The sequence below is a fragment of the Aythya fuligula genome, chromosome 10 (assembly GCF_009819795.1).
Source record: "Aythya fuligula isolate bAytFul2 chromosome 10, bAytFul2.pri, whole genome shotgun sequence".
Classification (NCBI taxonomy): Eukaryota; Metazoa; Chordata; class Aves; order Anseriformes; family Anatidae; genus Aythya; species Aythya fuligula.
Genome location: NC_045568.1, coordinates 5464532 through 5486204, shown reverse-complemented (window position 1 = coordinate 5486204; position 21673 = coordinate 5464532). Strand labels below are relative to the sequence as shown.

General features: G+C 36.9%; 1 protein-coding gene across 1 annotated transcript in view; it reads left to right on the top strand.

Moving 5' to 3' along the window:
• The first annotated feature begins 949 nt into the window (after nt 1–949).
• Nucleotides 950–21673, top strand: part of SLC6A11 (solute carrier family 6 member 11) — a 97033-nt gene continuing 76309 nt past the window's right edge. Inside the window, exons 1-5 of the mRNA XM_032194089.1 lie at nt 950–1218; nt 1692–1922; nt 5300–5434; nt 5590–5730; nt 7245–7335. Of these exons, the coding sequence (XP_032049980.1) occupies nt 1703–1922; nt 5300–5434; nt 5590–5730; nt 7245–7335 (587 nt within the window). The 5' untranslated portion in view covers nt 950–1218; nt 1692–1702. The remainder of the gene's footprint in view (nt 1219–1691; nt 1923–5299; nt 5435–5589; nt 5731–7244; nt 7336–21673) is intronic.

The following is a 21673-nucleotide window of genomic DNA, read 5'->3' as shown; positions in this document are numbered from 1 at the left end:
ACGACATTAATATAAAATCTATCCATGGGTCTTCAGCAAGCATTGGATGACCACTCTCCTCACAGGGTGAGAAACCTGTGGAATTGAAAAGCAACAGGAGGAGAATTTGCATGGCAGAGCATGCTGTCTCTGGGATAGCATCCTCCAAAGTGCTTCAGTGTAACCTGGGATGTGGGAGACACTGCTCCCAAGTGTGTCTCCTGGTGCTGCAGAGCAAAATACTGGTGATCATAGCTGCAATAGAGAGTATGGATGGGGAGGCAGGTTTGAAGCTAAAACATGAGTTGAGTCTTGCCATTTGCTAAGGAGAAGCTGTGGAGATGGGTAATGGAAAAGGTATTTTTTAAAAGTGTATGTGTGTGGGGGGGGATAACATGGGGGAAAAAAGGTATCTATTTGAAATATTTAATTCAACCTGACACAAAGCAGTTTGCTTTTTCTTATAGATGCTTCTATTTAACATTTATTCAACTCTAATTTTAAGCAAAGCACTGGTTAGAAATGCCCACGTAGGCTGTTTCTGCGTTTTCCCAGTGTAACTCGAAAGCACCCACATTGTTTCCACACTTTCCAAACGTTCCCCCCACATTTTTTTTTATCCCGTTTTTGTCCCACCTTTCCCTCCTCCCCAGCTGCAGCGATCAGCTGGGGGTTAGGGGTCGGCGGGTCCCCTTTTCACTTGCCGCAACTGAGCCCCAACCAGAAAAAGAAGCGAAGGCGAAGCCCCCCCGGGGGGCAGCAGGTGCGCAGGGAGCCGCCGCTGCGGGCCGGGGCCGCCCGGGGAGGGGCTGGGGATGCTCGGGCGGTGATGCTGAGAGGAGGAGGAGGGAGAAGAGAAGGAGAAGGGGGGAGCTGGTGGGACAGCCTGAGGTGGGCGGAGGGGGGAGGCGGGTGTTATACCATCGCTCCGGGGAAGGCTGAGCATTTGCAAATTCCGGCTGCGGAGCGCGGGCAGCCGGGGAGCATCCTCTCGCCGCCGGCCGGGCGGCAGCCGCAGCGCAGGACGAGGCTTCCCGGTCCCTCGCTCGCCGAACGCTGCCCGCGTTATCCCCGCCTCCCCCTGCCCGCCTCTGCCGCTAGGTGCTGGCGGCCGCCGTGCCCCGTGCCTCCCGTGAGACCGAGCGGAGAGCGGCAGCCCGCGGAGGTCCGCTGGGAGCAGAGCACTCGGCTAGAGAGCCTGTCCCTCTCCCAGCCGTGCAGGCATAAGCAGAGCCCTGGGTGAGTAAACCGGGAGTTCCCCTACTTCTCCAGGCAGGCCAGAGCCGTTCAGGCCCCCTTCTCCACATCCCTTTCTTCCTCTGCTCTTATTCGTGTGCTTGGAAGGTGCAGTAGATTCTTGTCCTCTGCGAGATTATTCAAGCAGGGATCCCTGCTTGGGGAGGGATTTTCAAAAGGTTTCACTGCCCAGCCCTTAAAACAGTGTCCTACTCCTAGCTGTCTGTGTCAACTCAGAAACATTGTTCCCTTTTCCTCATGTATAAGCTTTCTCTCTCTCCCTTGCTTTCTTTTTCATTTTCCCACTTTTACAATTTTCCTAGCTTTACAGAATTTCTTCTTTCACCTTCACCTGTAAATCTATGTAGGCAATAAGTATTTTGAAGCTAGTGAAGCTAAGGGTCTTCTTAGTCATTTAATGTTGTTGTTAACAAGTGACTTAAAATATCTGCATATTTTTCTTTCTTCTCCCATAGGCTGAACAGTCATGACAGCTGAAAAGACTATTCCTATAATTAATGGCAAGCCAGAAGATGTTTTAGACCCAGAAGCCTCAAGTACCAGCCTTGTCCACAGCAATGATAAGAAAGTTCATGAAAGAGGCCACTGGAACAATAAGGTTGAATTTGTGCTTTCTGTGGCAGGGGAGATTATTGGGTTGGGAAATGTATGGAGATTCCCATATCTTTGCTACAAGAATGGAGGAGGTAAGATGGCATCATATATTGATTTACAGCTCACCATAAACACCTAGGGAATAAACTCTTAAGGATGTTTTAGGGTGATTCCTTGCACTAGTAAGAGAGATGTGGAGGAGACTAAGAGGATTTAGTGTATGTGTGGGTAGGGAACTATTAAGCATATGAGTACCAAGAAAAAAATGTGGTTTCCCTTCTCCCCAAATATTGTATTTTTATTTTTTTTTAGTAGAAAACTTGCATGTTTTCCTGTTTTTTTTTTTTTTTTTTTTTTTTTTAATGCAGAAGTAACCAGTTAAAATAGAACGTTGTGTTTTCTTCTGCATGTGGATTTAGACTCAAGCATGCTTACCTAAGTATGACGTAGAAAAGAAAGTAGCAGTTTATTTTTCAAAGCGGCATAGTTTGGAGAGGATGAACATTATTTCAGAGGATTCTACTACAAGAATTTATTTATTTATTTATATTGGTCGTGAGAAAACTCCTTTAAGTCAACCATATTTCTTCTAGCCATTACTTCCCAAATCAGTACCGTAGGTTAAGGGAAGATATAAAGCTATCTCTCAATGAGGAGAGCAGGCTCTATACAATTTAAAATAAGACAGTAAAGTCTGTTCTTTTCTTTTTCAAATAAGAAAGGTATAATATGTAGAGCGTATTAGTTATGTACCTTATGTAGCTGATACCTAACTGTAACAATTAATAGTCATATCAATGACTTGAGTAGAAATGAGGAAAGAAAAACAAAAATTAAACTTAGAGTTCTGTGAACTGGATTCAACAGTCTCCCACTTAAGGTCTGAATCAGTGCTAGCGTAAGCATATATCCTGGAAGAAAGGTAATATGTTCAGTGGCTGATTTATGCAAAGGTATCTTTAACAGGTTTGCTAACAGAGCTGTGCCAAATTTCCTTTCCTCGTCCCTTAGGCATAACACGTTATAATTGTGTTTTGGCTTAGTGAAAAAGTTGTTGCTTAAGTATCTTACTTCATTGCTACTGCATTCTTCAAGAATAGAATTAGCATGTGTGGTTTGATTGGTCGTGTCCTGACACCATGGGAAATTTGCCATTGACTTCAGTTTTCTTTAGTGTTGCCTTCGTCTTTGATCTTTGGCTATCACCTGTATTTTTTTTGTAACTCTTTAAAATGCCATACTGGAATTAGACCAGAACTGGTTTTGTTTGATGCACAATTGTTTCAACAATACTGAAAACTACTTAGTATATAATATATGAAAACAACGGTCAGATACGTGAGCTAGTTATGAAATAACTTGCTAGGTACAGAACAAATCCGGAAGCAGTAATAGGCAACTTTGAGGTCTGAGCTTTCTCTGGCATGTGCTCTAAACCATAACAGGCAGTATAGGCGTGAGCTTCTATAACTTTATCAAGTGTCCATAATAACAAATTATTCTAATTAGGAAAACTAATTCATTTTAATGTTTTGCATTAGATATTAAAATCTTATCTGTTTGCAAGCAGTGAAACTTGATGCCCTTTGATTTTTCCTGATGTTATTTATCTATTGTAAAGGAGTTGGAGAAAGAGAATGAAAGTCAATGCGTTAAATTTCAACAAGTTTCCCTGTGAAGTTCACTAGGTTTGAGCATGAGTGGGCCAAGCCGGATTTTGTACTGGACAGCAGTTCTCAAATTATGTCTTGTAAGGATTTTTTTTTAAAACCACTTGTACAGTGAATCACATAGAGAAACTGTTTTTAGGTGCACAGATAACATTCTTTGTAGTCTACATGTATTGTTTGAGATACAACTGAGATTCAACTATACACAAACTGTCTGGCTGAGCTAAGAGATTACTCATGAAGATATCTCTATTGATGTGCTGGGTCTGAAGAAAGTAACTGCAAGACAAAGCTGGTGTATTTAGTTGTGTTAACTTTGTCATTGAAGTGACTAAAGTACTACTATTGTTACAGGTTGTGGGTGTCTTTTGTTGTTGTTTTGTCATTTTTTTTAATGTTCATGAGCAGGATACCTATTTGTATTGCAGCTGTAGAAATTTTCCTGAAGTATATTCAGAAACATTTTGTTCATAGTTCGGTTTCTGAGAGGTTTAGTATCACAGAAGTAGCTAGTAAGGTGTTATTCACTGATGATCAAAACAGTCTTTCAGACTCTCATTGGAAGAGTACTTGCTATTGCTAGTACTCTGAAGAACTGGTCAGTGTATGCAGCAATGTAAAATACATCTTGCTAGAAAAAACTTCTGTGCAGTACTTCACTGTGCTGCTTTACTGGTTAAACCAGTAAGTCTTTGTTTATCAGTGTAAGTAAAAATATCAGAAACAGTTATTTTATGATTTCTTCTTAATATGTGTTTTCTCCTTTCCTTGTTTCAGTCTTAGGCAGATAGTAGCTTGCTTTCCACATCATCCTTTGACTCAGGAAAAAATCTAAGTAGCTGGGGAATGAGGAAAAAAAATATTTTGGCCTTATGTTAATGGATTCTCTACGCATTGGAAAGACTAAATTTCATTTCTTATTATTTAGGTTCAGTTCTAAATGGAATATGTAAAATCCACATTATTAGAAAGTGACATTATGCCTAACATGGATCTTCTGTCACTTCTTCTGCATACTTCAGTCATGTTCTTTAACTGCCATACCTAATAACATGATTAATCATGAAACAATACAGTACTTCTAATGCTCCTGCTATGTGTTAATAAGAGAATGGTGTTTTGTTATATATAGCTCTTCAGCACTGAATTTTACTGCTCATTATCCTTGCTGAACTTTACTGTCAACATGTAATGAAAAAGTTGATGGTCAATTTCTAGCTGATAACGCCAAGTCCAGCTTTCTTCCTGTGTGTGAGGTTTATTTCAAAATTCCCTTCTTAAAATTTTCACCATCAGGTTTATCTAAATAACCTGCACAGTACTTCTTGGATTTCACTTTCATAATGCTCCTTCTTCCCTGCTTTCCTGAGAAGAGCAAGAAAGAGAAGAGAAGATAGGGTAGACTGATTGATGATGATCAGTGTGGGATGGTGTGGTTGAGCAAGAATTTGGTCTTTCCTGTGCTTGAGAGAAAGATTAGCAGAATATAGCCTATACTGAGAAATTTTGTTATGGTTTTTAGGGGGAGAGAAAGGGGGGGGGGGGGGGGGGGGGGGGGGGGATGGGGGTGAGTTTTTGTGTGTATGGTCTGCCTTTTTTTTTTTTTTTTTTTTTACTCCATGATAGTGGCCTAACTTTTGGTATCTGGTGCTATGAATAAACACTTTCTGCACTTCTAGCACAACACCTGACAATTGGTTAACAGATGATTCTTCCTTTATTAAGTAAACAAATTTCTTACTAAACTGTCAAGAAAGTATGTTCATTATAACCAATACCACCTCAATGTTTGCTTGTAGGTGCTTTCCTCATCCCATATGTGGTTTTCTTTATTTGCTGTGGAATACCAGTTTTTTTTTTGGAGACAGCCTTGGGACAGTTTACTAGTGAAGGAGGCATTACCTGCTGGAGGAAAGTTTGCCCTTTGTTTGAAGGTAACAAACTTTTCTGTGTTCTACTTCAAAAGAACGCATTAAGTTTTTGTTTGTTTGTTTTTTTAATCAGTATTGAATTTAGGATATACTTAAACTGTTTGCTTTTAAATTATCCAAAAAGTAAAAGGTTTCTATTCTCTCTCCCTCCCCTCCAGGAATTGGATATGCTACCCAAGTTATAGAGGCGCATCTAAATGTATACTACATCATCATTTTAGCATGGGCTATATTCTATCTGTTTAACTGCTTTACTACAGAGCTTCCTTGGGCTACGTGTGGGCATGAATGGAATACAGGTAAGACCTCAGTAGAGATCATTACTGAACAAATCAATTATTTCCAACTAATTGATAAATTAAAATGTTGGGAACAGAACTATTGTGGTAGAAAACTCTCTGCAAATGGATCAGTCACATCACACTACTTACATCATGATAAATGAATCCTGGAGTGAAAGCTTAGTGATTTATTGTATAAACATTGTATATTAAGTGTGTGTGTGTTTATATATGTGTGTGTGTATATATATAAGTATAATATGTATAATATACGGCATTGTATAAGCATTTTTTCCTGTGTAATATTATGTCAGATAGGAAAAGAAGGCTTTGTTTTTTGTTAATTCTGTAAAATATTCTGGCTAGATCCCAGGATTCTCATTTGCAATCATATCTATTCTCCCTGAATACAGTGAGTGAATTCAACTGCAGAGTTGATGACAGGTTACAATCTTGCTCTTTAACTCTGTGAAATCAGGAGTTTAAATGGAGAAGAAAGTATTAAACAAAGAGCTGTGGATTTGCTCTTTTTAATACCAAATGTTAAGGAATAATGTGCCTAAAGCTGCCTCTGATAACTTAGTCAAATAATCCTTAATGCATGCAAAGTAACCTCTTGCATCAAAGATGAGGTGTGTATTCATAAGGCTTTTCAGTATAGGGTCTGCATCTGTCCTTTCACTGATAATTTCATGTTACTGATAATGCTCTACCTTTTTTAGTGCATAACAAATGCTTATGGGTGAGAATGCATACTAATGCTGTTATTTATAGGCTCCTAACGTTTTTACTTTTACCTTTATATTAGTCTGATTTCAAATCATATATCAATTATACATTCATAGTTTTTATTAATTGGACATTATTGTGTTTGAGCAAACCCAAAAGTGTCCGAAATCTGTTGCATTTTAGGTTATGTTAAGGAACTAGCTCATCACCCAATAGGTGTGGAAGGTTTCAGTATAATTTTTGGCATCCCTGCAAAGGAGCTTAGCCAGCATTGATCAAACAACAAGTGTCATTTCAATAATGCTGAGCTGTTCTGATCTTCTTTTTCTGTATTAGAGATAATAAGTCAAAGAGTGACTTTGCACTTGTCATGTTAAGGCAAAGTGGAAGCTTGTTGCTGGCAGTTTCATAAGCCAATCATTGTCATTGGCTATTGAACCATTGGTTGGAGTAGAAGTGTGGTGTGCTTCTCAATCAGTTACTTCAGTTTCTCAAAGCTTCTTTCTCTTGCCTCAGATGTTTTGTTTTATTGGTCTTTGCCATTGCAACCATGCATTTGGAGAGCATTACAGGAGAATGTAACATACTGTGTGGATATTTTTCTAGCACAGATCTATGATCTTGTGATCAAAATATGCTGTTGCAGAAGTAGTAGCTGACACATTTTAGAGCACCTAGAAATCCTTTTAACCACATGGTGCAAATCTGTTATAGAATGGTGGCTTTACAAGATGTACAAGAAAAAATGTACATGTACATTTACACGTCAATATAGCAAACGCTTTTTTGTTGTTCTTTTACAGAAAACTGTGTGGAATTTCAAAAACTTAATATGAGCAACTGCAGTCAAGTTTCTTTACAAAATGCCACTTCTCCGGTGATGGAATTTTGGGAGTAAGTGCACATAAACTTTATGCTTGATCTGACTGTTCATTATCTTCCAATATTTTGGTTGTTTACAGGTACCTTAAGATACCTTATAAGCTTATAGCACTTAGTGGTATGAGTTCAGCTGGAAATTGTCTCATACAGTCTAAGAGAGTCAGGATGAGAGGTTTAACTCTTTTTAGAAGATACAAGGAAAGGAATTCCATATTCTGAAAGAACATAGAACAAAGTGTGCCACTTGCTTGGGAGCTTGGCTCCTGCTGCTGGAGGAAAGAGCCTCAAACACATACTAATGAGGCAGAGGTGAAAGAAAGAGGATGATTTTAATTTATTTTTTTCTTGGGGATGTTTCCTCTCTTTTAACGGTTGCGTCTTCATCCTTGTTTGAGCTAACAAATATTATGTCTTTATTTCTGAATGAACTGTGTAAGTGTTAGTTATCTAGCTGTAATAATAACAGGAGACCTTAACTCTCTTGTCTCTTTGATTATGGTTTCTAGTTAGAGTAATAGAAGATAATTATCTCTTGACAAAATATGGACTGCTATTGTGATGACACATTTTTTCTTACTATAAATATTTAATTAGTGCATGTGTAGTTGCATACTTGTTCCTTGCAAGGCTCAGTGTTTGTTAAGACAGTCACAGAAATGGAATGCTACTTTTAATATGAAGTCACCTCACAATTCAAAGGAACTTGTTACAAAATTCTAGGTTACTAAATATTCTTGAGGGCCATTGTAACTTACCAATTCTATTAACGAGGTAGAAACATATTCTGAGGCTATGTGCTCAGGTTTTTTTTAATTTTTCTTTCCAGAACTGCAATAGCTACACTTTGAAAGGGCTATAAATTAAGACTATCCTACAAAGAGAACTCTACATTGATGTCATTTTTTGAATGTTAGCATATGCTACTGTCTTTACTTCTGAAGTCTCTTAGTCTTGCTACCTCAGCTTTCTTAGTCTTTGTGGGTAGTAGTTATTGGTTCAGTAAATAGTGCTATTATATATATACATATATATATATTATATAAATACACATATAAGGCAGTTATAATGCTTTATACAGTTTTGATTATACATTAATAATAAGAAATAATTCTAGGTAATTGTATTTTTTTCTCTGATAAAATTCCAATAATCTGAACACCTAGTTTGTTAAATCAAAACATACCTACTCTACTCACTTCCCAGATAACGTTTCAGAACAAAGAATTTTAGGCTGCATCTCCTATTACTACAGATCCATCATTTTAACACAAACATATTATGTCTTTGGGATAACTAAAACTACGATTATTTTTTTTTAAATATATAGTTAGAGTAAATGAACAAAGTATTTTCTCCAGTACTAGCCTTATTTACTCACTGTGTTTATTTACTTATTCAACAATATTCAGAACTTAGTAACTGAATGTAACTCCAGCTGTCTAGGGAAACAGACAATACTCAGTTAATTTATATGGAGAGTAAAAGTAAAGTTTTATATTTCTGGTTTGTTGAAGGTTTATTTTGTCATTGTTTTGTGTGTTTGTGTGTGTGGTTTTAGTTCTTTGGGGGGGGGGGGGTGGATTGTCTAATTTACCATGACAATGTTATTTTGACCCACATACATACAAATTCTAAGCATGTCCTCTCTCAAAATTCTCTAAAAATGAAACTAAAAAAGATTCTATAGCTAAAACTGGATTATAGTTATAGTGAGTTTTGAATCCTTCAAATTGTGGTTGTACTTGACTACCTTGACTATTTGATTTAAGCTGAGTTAGGAATGAATTATGAAACTAGAAATGGTAATCAGATATTTTTTTTGTGATTTCTTTTCTGGTCTTATGTATACATATAAATACACACTCCAAAATCTTTAAAGTCATCAAAAAGCCCCAAAACAACAACAAAAAAAACACCACCTTTTGTTATTATATTTATTTTTTTAATCTGTGGACAAGGTTTTTATAATACTAACAGTTCGCTGGCCAAACCTGTTTGAGATATTAAACTTCTCCACTTTCTGTGTCCAAGCAAAACTGTTGCATGAATTTTCAGCCTTGAAAAATGAACATCTTGTGTTGCTGAGAATGATTTTTGCCTTGCTAACATTTTTGTACGCTTTTGCATGGCTTCGAAATTTAGAATAGACACAACCAACTAGTTTAGAAGTGGAAGAACAAACTTTGTCGAACACTAGGACTAGTTTTGAATTAAAATGACTACTCCGAATGAACAGAAGATTATAGTTATATATTTTATACATATCAGACATGCATGGTAGAGCTCTGTACAAATGTACAGTGCAGATCTGAAAGTAGTTAATACATAGTAAATATATTACCAGACTACTTAATTTTTACAGCAAGTCGTCTTTTGATCTGTAGATAAATGTTGCCAGAAATGTTATTTCACTTAGCCTGAAGTCTTGTTCGCTTGGTGTTGCTTTACCACTTCATAAATGCTAGTGTTAGGAATCATAACTTTATTAAGAGACTCTGAAAGAAATAGTGAAAGGAAAGTTGATGGGCTAAACTGGACAAAGCTGCTGTTAGCTACTATTTTCAGAAGTTGTGTAGATAGTGTGTGAGAATCTTCACTGCTGGAATAACCAATCAGAGCACTGAATTAATTTGCATAATGACCAGGTTCCTTACAATTAATTAAATTGATGCCTGTGAAGAGAAGGTAGAAGTACTAATTTTCTTCTGAACAACACCACCATTCAAAACCTTCTTTATGTTTTGCTGTCTGTATGATAAAGTCGGCAACTGAAACTCTTCTAAGTCATGGCCGCAGTTATCTAATTCTTTGTGGAAAGGGCCAGCTGGGTTAAAAAGTTTTGTGGTCTATTAGCATCTACGTTTGAGATTATCTATGAACTAGAGTGGTGATTGCTGTAAGTAGTGATACAATTTGTTTACTGTATGTTATCCAATTTTTTGTAGAGCTGAATAGTTCATTTGTTACCTGTCAGGCTGATCTTAATTTTTTTCCTTTGATCATATCACCTTACCACAGTCTTCTAGGGTATTCATAATATCTTCATATATATATATATATATATGTATGTATGTATGTATGTATGTAATTATAATTTAAAAACAAACACAAGGCAAAAAAACTCAAACCCAAACAATAAAAACCCTTTACAGTTGGAGAGCACTCACTATTTACAGAAATGCAAGTGCTCTGAATCTGAGTTAATAATGGTGAAGGATATACAGGTTGCTATGTATTACAAAGCAGACTAGACTGGCATTCTGTAAATGCCATCAGAGGTTACTAACAGTGGCACAAGTTGGATTTGTGTGTGCATAAATGAATACACAAGTCCCCAGATGAATGTCTTTACTTCTGGCTTAGAAAAGGAGTCATCTTTTTTCTCTCTTCTTTTTTTTTTTTTTTTTTCCTCTCCTTCCTTTAACTGGTATTATTATATATCTTTCATCTAGACTAGAAGGCTCAGGCCTTTTTATTTGTGACTGGAAGCAAATCCAAATCCTTAGGTGGTTTGTGGATTGCAGATAAATACTTCAGCCTCTCTGCTGATATATTTCTTGCTTTTATTGCTTCTGTGGCTTGGGCTATTCCTAAAACTATTGCTGGAGTCAAACAGTAGTTTGCCCAAGTGCAGTGAAGACTAAGAAAATACTCTGCAGTACTATGAAGCTTTTATAGCATGCTGACTAATAATTGGCCTTCCTCAGGTCTGTATAGACTACGTTGTTTCCTTGCTAGTCTAATAGGTATAGGCTCACTTCCTCTTAGAATTCGACATTTTCTACCAGCTTTGGTGGCTGGGTCACACAGAAGATGAAAGCCTGTTTATCGTCTTGGATGGATTTTTTGTTTGTTTATTAAAACAAAAACAGACTCTAGAGATAAGTAGGTTCTAGGTGCTATTTTCCCCTTGGTACATTCAAAAGCCTCTAATTATGAATCCAAAGATTGCAAAAATTAAAATATTTTTGTGAGCTTGTAATTGATAACTACTTATATGTAGTTACACATCCAAAATGGCCTGAGCCTGCTGAAGGAACAGCAGGCAAAGTTGAGGGGGTTGGTCCCATTTTACTTGTTTTCCTGCTTAGTTAAAATGTCTTTTCCTGTTAATGATTGTTTTAAGATTTCATTTGAGTTATCTGACTTGTCACTGACCACAGATGTCAATGTTGACAACTCTGGAAAAAATCAGGAACTTAAAGAGGATTTCTAACCTTCCTTAAAAAGTCATAGTATTGATAAGTTTCACATTCCATCTGCATATACATTTTTCAAAGGTAAACAGCTGAATCGATCAAAATTCACTTTTTATGCTACAAGTTAATGTTGTGTTACAGAGAAAGATAGGCAAGAGTCTGAAAACTTCACTTTTCATTTCATAGTGGTGCCCAGCATTCAGAGACTGTCCAGACTGTCCAGTTAATTACTGCTCATTTTCTCATTTTGTTGTTCTTATCCTAAAGGGTTAGCCTGATAAAGCTTTTTTTTTTTTTTTTTTTTTTTTTAACACATTTCACAGTATGTCACATTCATTTTTTATTGTTCAAACTTTAAAGTAGCTGCAGTAATAATAGAGATGTTGATCATTTTGGATATGTTAAAGCAGTCCCATGAAAGAGAGCTGTAGCCATGGATGCGGCTATCTTTATAGCCCGGAAAACAGAGAAGAGAAAATCTACATTGTGATGTGTGCTTTGCTAAGTGTGGAAACTAGCAGGTATACATGTAGGGGATAGCAACTCTATCTGTGTGCTCTTCTGGCTGTTACTCTGGTCTGTCACCATGGACAGGAATTTGAGGTTTCTTGTGCCTGGGAAGGGAGCTGGATAGACAGAGGACCCATGGTTTTGTGGTTGATTCCACCTCAATAGTTTGTTATTGGCTGTATAACAACAACTTAGTCCTCTGCTAAAGAAGGTCTAGTTGTTGGCCTGTCATCCTCTGAAGGCAGTGACATATCCTTACCATTTCCAAGTAAAGCCTAGTGAGAAAAAACATTTTTTTTTTTTTTTTTTTGTTTAGGGAAAAGAAAAGGGGCTGTTCTCAGCAAAAAGGAAAAGGCACAAACCCTTTCCTTGCAAAGTCAAAGAGTTTTTCCTGTTTCATTCAGACTGCAAATGACTGCAAGAGTCGCATTGTGGTTAATCCCCACTATCCTATGAAAAGTCATTAGCAAGTTGGGCCTGATTCTGCAGTGCTCAGTACCCAGAGACCTTCAGCACCTCTCAGAACTAGGCCCTTTGTGCATGTCTTGTAGAAGAACATTGAGCTGTGCCAGACTTGCTTGTTTCAGTTCAGTTCACAAGAGGCCGTGTGAAAACAGTGCTTTGTTTGGATTTACATGAGCTCTTCATCTGGTTTTACCTCAGAACCACAGATTTTTGCCTGGTTTCAGTTCAAAGAAGGAAATGGGATATGTCTCAAAATGCGAAGCCAAGGGTAAACATTAGCCTAAATCAGGCAGATGAAATTTCCCCCCAGTTTTGATTTTTATCTTGAATATTTTACATACCTTTTCTACTATGCAGAAAAAAATGACATCAAAAGTTACAAAGTCATGCACTCGAGTATTAGGAAATGTTAGAAGTGAGGTTGTGTGAGTTTAAGTTGATGTCTTTAGTGAATATGATCATCTGTATTTGAAGGAACGGCACCTTTTTTTTTTTTTTTTTTTTTTCAGTAGAACTGCTTTGTTCCGGCTAGAGGATGGATAGGGAGCAAACACCGTGCTGGCACTGAACATTTTGTTGTTCTTCTCTATGTTCCTTTTCCAACGTTTTGTATTCTCATTATTATTATGTTTCTCCTTTCCATACAAAAATATTAATTTAATCAAGACGAGCACTAGAGTGCTTATGGCGTCAATGACTTTGCAATCATAGATCTTGATTACTTCCATGTTCATTTACCTTCACAAAATCCATGTAACATCAAATTATTCCCACTTTACAGAAGGGGATCTGAGCTACAGAGAGTAAAAGTGCTAAGTGTAAGAGGCCCGATTATTTTTTTCATATTCTTTAGTGTTAAGTTGTGCTGATTTATTTCAGTTAAGAAACAAAGAAATGCATGTTTCTGCATTCTCCAAAGATAAAGGCTTTAAAAAATTACTTAAACGAATAAACTTACTACAGCTTTTGAAACAAGTAATTGCTCTTTGGCTTTAATCAAAACATTATTTTGCTCTTACATGAAATTTTAGGGGAATTATTCAAAATGCAGAAAGTCCTTTGTCTCCACTCTGATGACTCAATATTTAGAATGTTCTTTGCAGTATTTTGTTTCAAGAAATTAAATACATGTGTTCCACTTCTTTGAACATGATCTGTATGGGATGGGGATTTCACATTGAACCTGCTCTAATTGTTATAAAATATAAACAGTCATGAGGCGTAGATGCGAATCCTAACAATTTCTAAGGTGAGTGCCTCAGCCATAAGTTTAGAGGATCATTCTCCTGCTGCTTCAGTTCTTATTTAGGTGGTTTAGATTGAAAAGGGTACTTGAAGACAGTAAGGATTTACAGAGGCTGTTCTGTTACTTTACAAGTTAATAGCTAGACCATCCAGTTCCAGTCCTTATACTAATAAGAATTTAATTATTTATGCACAGTATTAACAGGAAAGTGTGGGAGCTGTTCTGAAGTCATGTACTGCTGGATAGTGGGAAGCTTGATAGGGAGTTTTCTTGGTAGAAGACCTTATGCTTTAGGGTAGAACAGGGCTATGAATATGAATGTAGGACTCTGAAGCCTTCCAGGGTTTCCAGGAAGATAGACGAACTCAATGATTTTAGTTTTCTGTCCTAGCATGTTCTACCTGTGTATGCAAATAGCAATAAATGAGGTCAGAAGAGACATCTGGAAGTCATCTTGTCCAACCACTGCTCAAGCAGGGCCACCTAGAGCTGGCTGCTCAGGACCATGTCCAGGTATTTTTTGAATGTTCCTAAGGAGGGAAACTCCACAACCTCCCTGGGCAGCCTGTTCTAATGTTTGGTCACCCTCACGGTCAAAAAGAGTTTTTTGATGTTCAGATGGAACCTCCTGTGACAAGAGACAATGGACTGAAACACCACTGAAGAGTGTTTTTGACCTCTTTGCACACTTCCTTCAGGTATCTATATACATTGATAAGATCCCCCTGAGCCTTCTCTTCTCCAAGCTGAACGGCACCAGCTCTCTACAGCCTTTCCTAATAGTAGAGGTGCTCCAGTCACTTAATTATCTGTGATGCTTTTTGTTGGACTCTCTACAGTACCTTCTTGTATGTCTTATACTGAAGAGCCCAGAACTGGATGCCGTAGTTCAGGTGTGGCCTCACCAGTACTGAGTAGAGGGAAATCCTTTCTCTCTCAGTTTTCTAATCTTAAGTGTGGATGCTGACAAATCATTTCAGATGGAACCTAAACGTTAGCATGCTTCTGGGACATTGGTGAGCTATTTCAGTGCTTACCTTAACTCCTCAGCTGATTTGTTTTTCCTTTGTCTGTAGCCAGTGCCTTCCTGGAATCTGTACCACAACTGTCCAGTTTAGTATCCTTCCCCAGGTTTACATCCAGTCCTACCTTTCTCATGTACAAGTCATACTTGCTTAGCTTTTCAGTCAATTTGAATTCTTAAAGGAGGGATGCTCTTGATGTGGGAGGAAAACAAAAATGTAGCTAACAGGCAGGAAAAGAAGTTGGTAGGCCTTTCACTCTTTCCCATTATATTCTAATGTGGCAGTAAGGAAATTGAGTTTCCATGTCAGGAGGATTGCCTGAGGAAGACTCATTAGACATTGCTTGGGATTGCCTATAGATTACAGAATATCAGTCAGTGCAGGCCTTTAAACAATCATGTAGGCAAAGTTGTCCTGCAGTTCAGAAATGGAGATAACTGATACTCTCCTGAAGTCCCTTCCACAGATAGTCAGCAGAATTGAAATCACAAAAATCTATTGTTTTTAGTTAATAAATAAAATTGAGCCAGTAGAATTTTCATTTCAATTTAATTAAGAATTGTAAGTTGCAAGAGGATGGTGGTACTTTATGAGGAGTCATTAGTTGTAAATGTGAACTCAGGACCTCCCCAAATTGCTCCTGAACATTCACAATATTATTTTTCTCTTTTGATGTACAAGGTACAGTTTTTTGCTGCCTTGTGTCCCTTGTTTTTTTTTTTTTTGTTTGTTTGTTTTTCAACTAGGAATTAGTGTAGGGCCAGTGCATGTGAGAAACATGCTGAGACAATGATTTCTTTTGGCCTTTCAGGGAATAGTTTTATACTTATATATTCCAGGGGGAAGATACGAGAGTTTACTATCACTCATTTATTGCATGAGTTTGTAGCCAAGAACTTATGAAGGACGATTTTACAAAACCATGGAATGTTTCTAAATTTTTTTCTGTGGTCTGTTGCTCTCATTATATGAATACTTAAAAGTGAACAGCTGAGTACATGTCTACAGACTGCCTAAGAGGCTCAACAGAATTTTTTGAGAACAACCAGGCTGGCTTACATTTCTTCTAGGTACTTTCGTTTCACAGCTGCTGCAGCCTGAATGCTGAACTAATTTACATCACTCTGAAGGTGAATAAAAAGGAATTTTTTTTTATTTTTTTTATCACTGCATGACTTCTTCAGAGAGGAGTAGGTGGAGTAGCGGAAAAACTGCACAAAGACTGAAAGAGTTATTGGGTATCTTGAGAGAGTACCAAGAAACTGTAGAGCAGAGGTGAGTGGAGTGATACAAAAGAAGCCATTTGATAGGATTAAACTCTCAGACTTGGCTAAGAAGTCACTTGCCGTGACTTCAATGAAACAGGTTGAAGGAAAATAGGTCAGGAATAGCTAAAGGGTAAGTGGGGTGTTCAGGGTTTGTATATCTCAGTCTTTCTCTAGCTATAAGTACACACACATACATACCATGCAGATTTTTTTTTTTTATTGATACACACAGTAGTTGTTAATTGATGTCACATTGTATTCAGATAAGTACTGACTTCAATGTGACATTTGTTAACATAAGAAATACTTATTTGCAATCAGAAACTAGAAATTTTAGAGAGGTCTGCTGAGTAGAATTTAATCTTTTTAACTGATAAGAAATGTGAAAAGTGGATAACAAATATACAATATACAACCCTCTTAGGACTTCAAGAGGAAAGAACTAGGCCGAGTAGCAGCAAATGTGTCTCAACTAGGAATAATTCATTCTGATATGTGTAGGTCACAGAAAATATACTATAAGAGATAAATATTTTAGAGCTGTGCATAATGCTCTAGCTGTGGAATGCTCACTGATGTGACCACTGGGAATTACCTGTCTGCTGCTTTCAGAAAGCCAAACATAAAGTTAAATGTTTTTTCATAAGAGATTTCTTAGTTTAACAGAATTTTATAGTGGGTTTTTATTATCTTCTAAAAGCTGTGCGAATATATAGGGCAGAGTGTGTACAGTAACCTAGTCAAGTTCTTAAATGTGTGTGATATTTCCATGTGTTTTCTGTGTGAGTCTCTCTGTGGTGTTTTATAATACATATTTTTAAGTAATGTTGCATGAATTTTACCAACTAAACTGCTACCCTTTTGGTTTTCATAGGGTTTTTATATCTTTTAACATTCAGTATATTTTGTAAAAAGTCTATCATGGTAGTATCTAAGGCAGTGGAGAATACTGTATTAAATCTTTAGTATCTCATATTTCCCATTTATTCTGTTTTGCTTTCATTACGAGAGAAAACCATTCTATGTTCATAGAAAGGTGGAAGTGTGTAATTTTGGTTAATTTGCATTCTATTAGCCATTATCCCTTACCTCGAGAGTTTTATTGTGTCCAGTTGGTAAACAGGAACTACTCAAAAAAGCATGGAGTCTTTTCTGAAATACCGCTGGTTGTACATTTATATGTTGTTATTAGAAATAAGCATTTTTTGTTTAATTCCTGCTCACTTACATACCAGCGTCTTTCAAAAGTTTTTTTCTTCCTAGACTGTTCCTTTTTCCACCTTTGAGTAATGCGATCCAGATTGATGGATCAGCCTCTCTTCCAAATTAGACAGATAAGCACAGATAAGACAGATATTAGCACAGATAAGACAACCATAAAAAAATGCTGCAAATCTCCGAAAGATATTGCTGGACAGAAAAGCTTCTGTGCTGTTCAGTAGAGTTTAGTGTTTTAATAGAACTGAAAGAGCAATTTCAGTCACTCAGAGATCCCTTAAAGCTCATTCCAATTGTAAGAGATGAGGAAAGAGGCTGATGAAGCACAGACTTGAGAAGAACACACAGCGCTGCTGCCTAGGAAGGTCACAGGGTCAAGTGAGCTGCAGTTTTTTAAGACTCTTTATGTAAGATAGTGGGAAAAGTTAAGTGACTCAGACAATGGAGAATGGATATTGCTGGTGGGCAAACAACTCAAAATAGTTGTTTCAAAGTTATTCCTACAGTTATGTAGTATAGTTATTCCTATTTATTGATGAGCATTGGCCACACTCTTATCAATAAACAATGTGTTACAAGTACTCTTTGTTAGATAAGCAGATTCCCCTGATCTCTGTGACAAAAAGAATGCTGCTGTGTCCAAGGAAAACATCTCAGCCTTCCAGTGTGTCTGGAATTACTGCAGTCACTATGGTTCTTCCAAAGGAGGCTGACTTTGTGGTGGTTAACTACCTGAATAAGCATCTGGCAGTGCAACAGTCCACTGAGGGATTGTCTTCAAGCAAATGCTTGCCAGAGCCTTGGATGCTGATAGCTATCTGGCCTTGTGGTTCAGGTATCCACAAAGGATCCTGGTACATGGAATTTGAATGCCACCAGTTTCAGAATCAAGTTAGTATCTGCTCAAGTCTGCCTGTCAGCAACTGTATATTTGCGCACAATATTCAAATGCATTTGGGTATGAAATACTCAAAACAATAAATTTTCACAGAAGTTAAAGAATATTAACTGTAGACAGTGTAATGAAAGACAAAGAAATATGAGATTTTAGAAAACATCTTTGGATGGAAGACTTACTTTAGCATAAGAATAGAGAATGTCTGAGAGATGATGATACTTCTGAACTGGTGGAAAAAGCTGCATGCTACTGCTGCTAGCTTTTTTCTTTTCTTTTTTTTTCACTTCACAAAGAGCTGAGTGAAAAGGTTCACAAGGTAAATATAAACCGGGTCTGAAAAATCTGCAGGTATGAAAGAAGCATACCAAAACATGGAGCATACCAGCAGCCAGAAAGGCTGCTCAGCAGCAGTACCACTGCTGCTTAGTGGCTTCTTTTTTCTTTCATTTTCCACAAAATGTGCTGAGGACAGAGTCTGGTGCAGAGTATGTAGATAGCATTGCCTGCTCCTGGCTGAACAGATACAGAAGGAGAAGTGGCCTTGGGAGGCTGCTTTCTCTGACTTATTTATTTATTTTGTAAAAGAAAAACGTCTTGGACACTGTTTCAAATTGAGGAGGGAACATGAAGGAGCTTTCTTCAAATACATTGAATCTGTTCTTCAGCTTTCCAAATCATGAAATAATGCAATGATTACCTTGGTACATTCCTTTCAACTATGCATGGTAGCAGTTAATCCTTTTTATTTTCAAGAGTTTGCTGCAGCCCTGCACATTGGAACACTTTATTAAAGATGCCCTTTCCCAGGAAAAGTGCTCTCCCAGCCCATGGGAAGTGTAGTGCTGTTGTTGCCGTGTCCCGAAAGAGTGCACTTGTAGAAGCTAAAGCTTTCAAACTCTTACTTCTCAATTGTAGATGCAAAGGTTATTTTTCTACTATGAGTAGTCAGAAGTAACAGTTACCTCATAATATGCCTGTCTGAAGCAATTCTAGCAAAAGAAGGTTCCTTCTTTCTTTAGGATTACTGAGCTGCTAAATCAAAAACTGTTTTAGTAAATTCACAAGCAAAAGCACTTTCAATAAGTAAGTAATACTTACTGATCTTTATTTTTCCAAATTTTGCTAGTACATATATGTACAATGATGTCAGCTGAAAAGAAGAGAGGTTACCATTAGCAATAGTAGGTTCCTGGAATTTAGGTAGCAAAAGGTCATAGAATACTGTCTTGTTACTTACTGAGGACGTTATTTTATGTCTGCTGAAATTTTTCTATGGCTTTGTTCTTTCTTCCCCGCTCTGTCCTTGTTTTATCCACAATTCTATTTTGATTCAACATGAACTGCATGCATTTGGATTATAGTATTTGGTACTATAAGCTGTAACCACAATGAAACCACTCTGTAGTCATAATTAGCCATGTAGCCAAGATTTGATTGTCAGTTTTAAATGCTGTTATGACCAAGCATCAGCTTTTCTGGCATGTAACAAGAAATACAAAGAATTCTGAACTTCAGTTAAGTCATATTATTTACATTTGTATTATATATGTTCAATAATAATATAATATTAATATAATATAATTTATAATAATAATAATTTATAAATTATAATATTCATAGTAATAAATATATTTACATGCAATTACATTTATCTTTTATTTATTCAAGTCTATCAATGTCTGTCATTTCTTTTTCTTTGTGTTATGTGTGGAAAGGAAAGTAAAACTCTTCCTTCAATAACAGTTACTCAAGTTATCTATGTGTAGAAAGACACAGTGAAGCCTTCAAACATGTAACGTGTCTTTGAGTGTGATACACATTATGAATCCACCGTGGTTTAAATTAAGGTCTCTCTCTTTTTTTTTTTTTTTTTTTTTTTTAATTTTCCATTTACAGACACTATATCCTGTGTAGATTTTGTTTTGCTACCACTGATTTAAAACTCTTACTTTGGTTTGATTTCACCTTCAAGTTCCAAGTTAACCCTAATGCAGATGAAGTTTATTTCCTCAACGTTGTGTTCAAGATGCTGAAATGCCAACAGTCTCCTGGCTTCTTTCCCAGGCTACTGGCAGTTCGTTAAATTGAACTGCTGTGTATAAGAAACAGAAAAACAAAAACAAACTCAAGACCCACAAGAAGTCTTTTCAAACTCTAATTGTTTTCTGTTTTAACGTATTTTTGACATACAACAATACTTGATGATCTGTATCTCAGATCTCTGTGCAAGCCAAATAATTTTTATAGCAAAATTTCACGCAGTCTTAAGTTGTTGGCAGTAAACTCACACAGTATGCTCAAAGTTACTATGGTTAAAATGGTGTATAATACGCAGTGATCTTAAATTCTGTAGTAATTCAAATGGTTACCCCCAGCTACATCATTGTTTGTACCTTGCAGCTACAGTGGTTCTCTAGGTTCTTGGGCTATTTTTTTTTTTCTTCAAGTGAAAATAAGTCTTCAGACTCTATCTGAAGAGTTCAGGTTTTTGAATTTAACAGCACTTTTTGAAGTGATGTTAAGGACAGACATGCATGTTTTCTACTGGAAAGCATGCAGAATTTGAAAAGCAAAATTACATAGGCATTTACTGGATATGTTTTGTTTTTTAATAGTAAGTTTTATAATGTATTGTATATATGTTATACATATATACATTTGTATATATGCTTTTTTATAGTATGTCTGGCATGCACCTCTGCTAAATGACATGGCCAATGAGATCCTAATATCTCCTGGAGTATATGCCAAATTTGACAACTAAAAAGTTTTATCATAAAGAAATGTTTGGAAGTCATCCCTTAATTCAGGTTTCTGATTCTCAATAATTTAGTTATGTAATTCAGCTTAGTTATCTCTCATGGCTTCCCTGTAACTGTCAAGCTTATATAGTTACCCAAGTGGGGCACTTTTGGCTCATAAAAATTAGTAATTTTTCATGTTGACTTTTAATATCACTTGATAATTCAGAATATAAAATCCCTAGGAGTTTGCCATTTGTCTGGGGATCCCACTATCTCCTTTTACAAGACCACATAGTTTATGTAAGGGTTTTCTTAGGATGATGCTGAGGCCCTCTAATAAAACTAGTTTCACTTATAATGACCGTGAGGTACTTGCAACCTCTTCCCATCACAATCTGGTTAATTTTTACTGTGCACATAAATTACCCCTTCTTTCTGCTCTGCTTTATCACGTACTGTCACAAGTGATGAAACGCTGGTGCAGGCCTTCACAGATGTGGCTGTTCCTGGACATCTTATTATAGAACTCCTTATTTATTTACTTATCTTTTAATGCCTGTACTTCTAAACTGCATGGGTATCACTTTTAATGTCATTTTACAGTTCTTTATCTACGTTAAGATCTGAGGAGAATAAGGTAGTGCAGGGCTCTTGTAATGTTTAGAAATGAGGAAGACAACTGTGCTATTTTGTTTACTCCTGTTTGGGTGATTTATTCAAGGTTGTAGCAGTATTTAGATAGAAGCTGGGCTGCTGAGGAACAAGAAGCTGTGATCA